Raw genomic sequence first — 7,561 nt, 5'->3', positions numbered from 1 at the left:
CAATAAAAATGAATGTGAAAACAAACGAGCAATCAGCACGCATTCATGGAGCATACTTGCCACTAACAATAAGTACAACTCAACTAAGGAGTGGAGAAGAAAAGGTACGAAAAAAAATCGACAGTAAACTTAGCATTGGCAATTGAATTAATCAAACTAGATAGACTGACTGTTCTTCAGTTGGGGCTATGCCTAGCAGAGAGTATGAAAAGTGAATGTACATAGCCAACAGGCGAGCAAGGGACTGATGTACATGTGGTGGTCTGGAATTTGTCAGACGGGTAACTCTTGAAAAAGCCCTTCGGCTTCCAATTAGTATATCCGTTGCGATGTAAGGAAAATATTATTGCAATTAACTAAGCCCTACTTATTTATGTATCTTCAGACCATTTGAAACTGACATTGAATTCAGTTAATCATGCTATAGCGATGGTGCTTAGCTCGAGATTCTCAAAGTAGTTGTACCAAATAAAAAACTATCTACATACCTAGAGGCTGGGCCAAATACCAATGTCAACGCGAATAACATTTTTTTATTGTTTCATATAGTAAAATGCATATATCTTATAACTGTTTTGCAGATTGTAAATAAGTTCTTGGATATTCATAACGGAGGAGTTTCATCAACCGTTTTTGGGAAGGGAGTTCAGTGGCCGGCCGTCCTGGAAGAAGTGCTCATCAAAATATTCGCAATGAAGACAACGGGGAAACTGTGCCACAGAGTGTTGCAAATGAGCTATCTGTGTCGCCTCGTCGTCATTCCAGCGACGATTTCGGTATTTCCAGAACAACATTTCGGAAAATTTTAAAGTTTGATTTTAAGATGCACCCTTACAAAATTCTAGTTGTGTAAGCACTGCTACTTTTTTGCGAACGTTTAATTTAAAAAAATTCAGATTTCCCTTGACCACCTCGTTCACTAGATTTAACTGCGACCGACGTTTTTATATTCATATTTAAAAGACAAAGTGTATGAATATTTGAGACAAAATCAGAGCCTACGATACACAATAAAAAATAGTAGATATTTTTCTGCTGTAATTTTTTCATATATAGTGCCTCTTAATTTCCATAAAATGTACTTCATATATAAAAAAAAATTTATTACATTTAATTAAATAATTATACGTGTTTAATATTAGTAGATCTTTTTTGGCCACCTGTACCGTTACAGCTCAACCGGCATGAGTTACGAATCGGTCGTCCATTTTACCTAAAAATTGTTGGTGTAAAATTGCATAACTTAGGGATGTGTGCACTGCGCCAACACCACTGAACTAGAAAATGTAAATTTTTAGATTAATCCATAAAATAAAACACCTACAACTTCCTGCACAAAAGAGTTCCTTCCAACTCATCGACTTTCGCCTAAATCTACCAAGCACACGCCCTCTACACTCTACGATGTAATATTTTATTTTGTTATTTATTCTTCAAGGTGATTGCCCGAACGAGCACAAGGATATGTCAGTGTATGTGTAGTGGTGACTGTGTGACTTCAATCTGGTTGAGTGCAGCCAGTCAGTCAGTCGTGGTGCTGAGGTGTTGATTTTATTGCCGATTTTTAGTATTTCATCTGCAAGTGCAATCATACACCTACATACATTCACGGGTTCACAAAGCACAACAAACGTGTGCAGGAGTGTGTTTGTGTGTGTGTGACTGCACGCGTTGCCATTTCATTTTTATTCGGGTGTGTATTCGACGTTCCACACTAAATATGAGCAAATACCCAATCGAAGGGTGTCAATAAGCCTCAAATTATGTGCATAGCAATGTACATATGTTTGTAGATGTGTTGCTGTGTGTGTGGGTGCGCTCTGGCGTCAGAGGCTTTATGTGACTAGCCTCATCGGCTCAACCTTCACCCAATTGCCTGCCTGCTCTGTATTGAATCACGTGCACACGTACACACATACCTTCATACGTTAATATTGCAATAGGGTCGATTTTTTCACAACATATAAGGTGATTCAGAAAGACAGCAGATTTTCTTTTATAAATAAAACAACACGAAAGCAATTGCAATGCAAAATAATATTTTTCTGTCAATTTCCATATTAAATTATAAAAATAATAATAATTTTTCACTTAAATTAGTTTTGTGAAACTGGCTATTAGTTTACCAAAGCCGGTAGTACCAATTGTTTGAAAAAAATACCAAACGCCACCAAAGTTTGTTCAGTTCATACAGTTGGTATACCAAGAGACATTCGCCATTTTTGGAAAATTCAGTCGTCTTTTAGGCAGAACATATTATCCCTATCATGCTTATGAATTGTATGATGAAATCTCCAAAAACGTTAATTTGAAATTAAATCTCTATATTATTAAACGTGCGATACCACAAAGACGTGACCCCGGAGAGATGCATCACTCTTGAATCACCCTATACATAGATCCTATGTATTTATATCATACATATATATCCCAAAGTTATTGCTTCACTTTGCAATTCTATTTACTTTTTGATTTCTATATGTATATATTTGTTTTTGGCGGCCACCTACCTCCCACCTCGCGCTTGCCCGTTCGTTACTTTGCCTGTTTGGTGGTGTGTAGAAAAATTTTATTACGTTCTGTTACCAATTTTTCATAGCTTAAGCTTAAGTTGTTGCTGTTTTTTATAGCAGATATTCATTATTTATTCTTTGGATTTCGTTTTTTTTTTTTTTTGAATATTTTATTCTTTATTCCGATTGATTTTGGCGCATTGCTTTAGTAAGATACGTAAATAAGTACGTAAGGATATGAATGTGAGGATTAACGTACATACATACATACATGCGTAGATGTATACCTACCCCGCAGAGAAACCGCGTACTAGTGAATCAAATATCTAGTTCCGCATATTCCCGTTACTCTCCTGAATTTCACATCAATCAGCGCAATCTTGTATTCTATCGGACTTGTACAGCAAAAGTTCGGCACTAGTGCGTTTCCCGATAGGGTTATGGGCATATTTGAATGTATTTATCAAAGCGGTGAGATGGAAATTTTCTTTGCATACTTTTTATTTGGCAAGCAATGAAACGTAAAAACCGTGATTTAATATCCACTGTTATTCATATGTATTTATTCATGTAACGGCAGTAGCACTCTTTTGAATCTATTTTCATTAAAACAACTAAATACTGCGAGTTTAAAATACATAAACATTTACTTAATCACCGGGTTTTTTTAGAATAGCTGAGACAATACATATGTATGTAAGTATTTTGTTCATAGATCGAGAGAACAGGAAACAGAGAAATCGGCGTTGAGATCACTGATATACTACGAAGCATAAAATTATTTCAAATTTAACATCAAAAAATATTCAAATAAACGCACTAGCCACAGGCAACCTCATATCGATAAGCTATACCGTGGAATTTATGCAGAACTTGAAGGAACAGTACATGGCCTATAATAGCGATGTTTAACGCCAAATTTCTTAATGACATCATACATAGTATGTTTTATAAAAAAGAAAAACGAGGGGCAGATATTGGAGAATGGAACGAATAGGTAACGTTGACATAAGAAGGATATACAAAAGAACTGAGCGCAATATATGCCATGGCAACTAATAGCTGGTGCATATGTAGGTACTAGAGAGATCTGGTGGAGAAAACCCGAAGAGAATACAAACGAAAAAGCCGAGCAAGGAAGGAAGCAAATATGTAGAAGAAAAGATTAGGCGACACTAAGATACTATACTGGAAAATCGAAGTACAAACTAGCAAGGATTAAGATTGAGATTATGATTAGAAAAGCTCTTAATTTTTATTCAGAAAAATGCTCATATAATACCCGAAGGCATTTTTTGTTAACGTCATCAGTTCTGCGCCGTTCATTCGATTGGCATGACTGAGCTGTCAAATTAAAGGACTTGGCCTATAGATCTGAAATAAGGTTTTATTTTTCGAAAGAGTTGCCGCTTGTTAAAAAGTTTGATTCAAATTTTTTAGCAGGTTAAATCAGTTATAATATGTGTGTCAAACAAAATTTTTTTGAAAAGGATTTACATAAGTGGCCGCTGTGGCGTAGTGGTTGGCAGAGCGCGCTAACATTCCGGCATTCCGCAGACATTTGGCCAAACTAACATACTTATGTGTAAACGCCAATATATAATTATTATTTTGTTAGTTGATGTTTTTATTTACTTACTTATTTATTTATTTATTTAGTCTAAAAGCTTACTACTTGTAGGAGGGGTTTCCACCTGTTTAAAAAGTCACATTCAACTTGAGTTATGTGAATTGAGTAGTTTAAACATGTACAAAATTATGGGTTACCACATCACGAGTTTATACGAAAGATATTTGAAGAGGTTTTAGCTTGAAAATATTTTGAAAGAGTCGAATTATATTAAACACAAGTTATACGAAATATTAAAGTACGAGTGTCAAAGGATAGAGTGTTACAAAATTTTTAGTATGAACATTTAGAGTATTCTTAAGGCATCTGAAGAGGGTTGCCACCTGTTTAAAAAGTTAAATTCAAATTATTTAATTAGTTAAATTCGTCCTAAGAATATGGATATCAATCGATATGGTTCTGAAAAGGTTTTATGCCCAAACATTTCTAAGTATAGTGTTGCCATATGTTTAAAAAATAAATTCAACTTAAATTGCACTATTTGGTAGTTAAAATAGATATTAGAATGTGGTTGTTCGGCGAAAGGGGTTTACGAAGATTTTAGTTTGAAAACTCAAATTAAATTAAATCATGCAATTATATGAAATTTTAAAACATGGATTTCAAACGATAGAATGTTAGAAACCTTTTTTCTGAACACTTAGAATTATGTCGAGGTATTTGAAGACGTTTGTAGTTTTTGAAGCTACAACTTTTTTATCGTTACGGGGTGATTCGAAATTAAGGATACCAAACCATGCGACACTTCTTTTCACTCAAAAATGGCTGGCCGGATTTAGGTTAAATTTTTCACAGGAATCGTTAATAGCTCTAGCTAAAATTTGGAATATTTTTTGTTTTTCTTTTCTAAAGAGACTTTCCACCTGTTTTAAATATAAAATTCGACTTTGGCGTTTTAACGGCATGCGGGGACAAAGTAATACGAGTAATAGAGGAAGCAGATTCTTTTTTTTGGGGTTTGAAGTGATGACATGAGGACTCAGTAGTCCCCACAAATCAGGTTGTACGTCTTAGTATGGTATATTCTTGCTGCTATGAGTGATGTGTAGATGTCTCGAACGTTGCTCCACTGATGCACACAGGTAATACCAGTAGGCCAGAACCGCATACATGAGTTTCTGCTTTGCTATGTGAGTTTCTGCTTGCTTTCTTTGTCTTAGTATGGTACTTATATTCTTGACGAGTTTCTGCTTTGCTATACAAGTTTCTGCTTTGGTTTCTTTCTTGTGTATAGTTTTTACAATTTTCATTGGCAATAAACGAGCGTGATTTTAGCAATCACATTAACCGATGGCGGATTTGGTAGGCTAGGGCTTAGTGGAACGAAAATTAGTTATATAAATGAATATCGTTTTAGACACAATTTGGGGGTTTATAGCAGTAAAATGTTATAATTAGACTTAAGCGGATCATACATTAAAAGGTAAGTTTAGCTTTCTGTATAAATTTAGCGAGCTGAGAGATTTTGGCTTGATCATTACTTTTAAAAACGTTTTCAAAATTGTTATAGAGTGAGAATACATCGAATTGTTGTCTAATGTTCGCATGCCTTCTGCAGTGGAAGGTCTGATGTACATAGTTATCAGATTGACCACAGTAGCATCTATGTGAGTTGGAGGCTTTTATTTTGACCAAGTACGCTTTATCATATGTGTGACCCGACAGTATTCTATTTATAGTTTTGATCTCAGTTGGCGATAACGAACTTTTTTTGAACCAAGCAAATTTCCTCCTACAAGGGTGTGTGGCTGCAAATAGATTGGGTTTGAGATTTGAGTATTCTAAGAAATTGTTGTACCATTCATTAAAAATAATGTTCTTGATTTGATTAGTGGTTTCCTCTATCGTGAGTCTAGCACTCTTAAGCATTCCCTCAGTGGTTGCTCGTTTGGCTAAGGCATCAGCCCTTTCGTTGCCTGAGATGCCTACATGGCTTGGGGTCCAAACCAGAGCTACTTCAGCTAGGTCGGCCTCACAAATTTTCTTGTGGATTTGATGTGCAATGCTGTTATTTGTATTTGGGTCTTTAAGGATTTGGCAGGAGGTTAGGCTGTCAGTAAAAATAACAACTTTTTCTTGATTGTCATTTATGGCAATAGTAATTGCCTCGTCAATAGCATAGAGTTCACCAAAAGTGGATGACGCCCTGAAATCAAAGCAGTAGAGGTGTTCAGTATTTTTAGAGTAGTTATATACTCCAAAACCGGTATTTTCTTCGGTTATAGACGCAAATTGAAATATTTGCATGTGACTGTCATTTATATCATGTAGTTTGGAGGTGTAGATGTTGAAGAGAAGCGGTGACAAGCAGCTGCCTTGAGGTAAACCATTGTAAATATCAATTGTGTTGTTTCCAATGTTTAGGACTCTGTGGGCAAGGAAGTTAGTGATCCATTCCGTGTACAGGCTTTCAACATTCAGATCAGATAGAAGCTCCCTGAGAATTTTAATGTCCACGCAGTTATACGCATTTGAGATGTCTGTTGAACAAAAGATTACTTGTTTTTTGTTGGCTTTTTGCAAATTTATGTAGTGTAAGATGTGATTTACGCATACAGCAGACGATTTTGTTTTTCTGTACGCAAAAGAGTTGCTGGGTAGGCTATTGTTGTCCTCCACAAAAGAGTCCAATCTTTCTTTGATGCAAGAATTAATGAGTTTGAGTAACACCGATATTAAAGCAATAGGTCTAAAATTGTTGAAATCATTGAGGTCCCTGTCCCTCTTAGGGATAGGTACTATTTTGATGGTACGCCAGTGGTAAGGGATTTGGTTAGATAGGAATAGGTCATTTAAAGCTGTTTTTAAGGAATTCAGGGTTTGTTCCGGAAGAGTTTTGAGCATTTTGTAGGTTATTTTATCAACCCCAGCAGCTGAATTTTTTTTCCTTTTGTTCAGACTAGTTTGTATCTCTTCAAAGGAAAATGCTAGGTTGGGGTCTGATACTATCTCTNTAAAGCTGTTTTTAAGGAATTCAGGGTTTGTTCCGGAAGAGTTTTGAGCATTTTGTAGGTTATTTTATCAACCCCAGCAGCTGAATTTTTTTTCTTTTTGTTCAGACTAGTTTGTATCTCTTCAAAGGAAAATGCTAGGTTGGGGTCTGATACTATCTCCATGTTTGCGTCAAACCTTGTTTCTTGTGCTGGGACCTGGCTATTAAGCATATTTAAAAAGTCAGCGTCATTGTCATGATTCCACTGATTGTTACTATTTTGACTAAAATCTCCTCTTAGGGCTTTAACAAAACGCCATGCATTCATCCCCTTCTCAACATTTATTTCCTCAATCTTACTGGTGAAATTCGCTTTTTTGGCCTTTTTGATTGCCTTTTTCCACTCCTTTTGTAGCGTCAAAAGGTGTTCAAAGTTACTTGGGCTAGGAAAATTTCTCGCTTTCTTGGTGGCAGCAGTTAACAGTC

General features: G+C 35.8%; 1 protein-coding gene across 1 annotated transcript; it reads right to left on the bottom strand.

Moving 5' to 3' along the window:
• Nucleotides 1-5,941: 5,941 nt before the first annotated feature.
• On the bottom strand, nucleotides 5,942-6,289 carry LOC108381246 (uncharacterized; the record flags this gene model as incomplete). The annotated part of the gene is made up of 1 exon (XM_017637663.1): nucleotides 5,942-6,289. A coding segment is annotated over one exon (348 nt), but the record flags the coding sequence as incomplete, so codon positions are not given.
• Nucleotides 6,290-7,561: the final 1,272 nt, after the last annotated feature.

Source organism: Rhagoletis zephyria, unplaced genomic scaffold (genome assembly GCF_001687245.7).
Source record: "Rhagoletis zephyria isolate East Lansing unplaced genomic scaffold, Rhagoletis_zephyria_1.1 Rzeph_scaffold_21858, whole genome shotgun sequence".
NCBI classification, from domain to species: Eukaryota; Metazoa; Arthropoda; class Insecta; order Diptera; family Tephritidae; genus Rhagoletis; species Rhagoletis zephyria.
The sequence above is the reverse complement of the archived record's forward strand: the minus strand, read 5'-3'. Positions and strand labels throughout refer to the sequence as shown.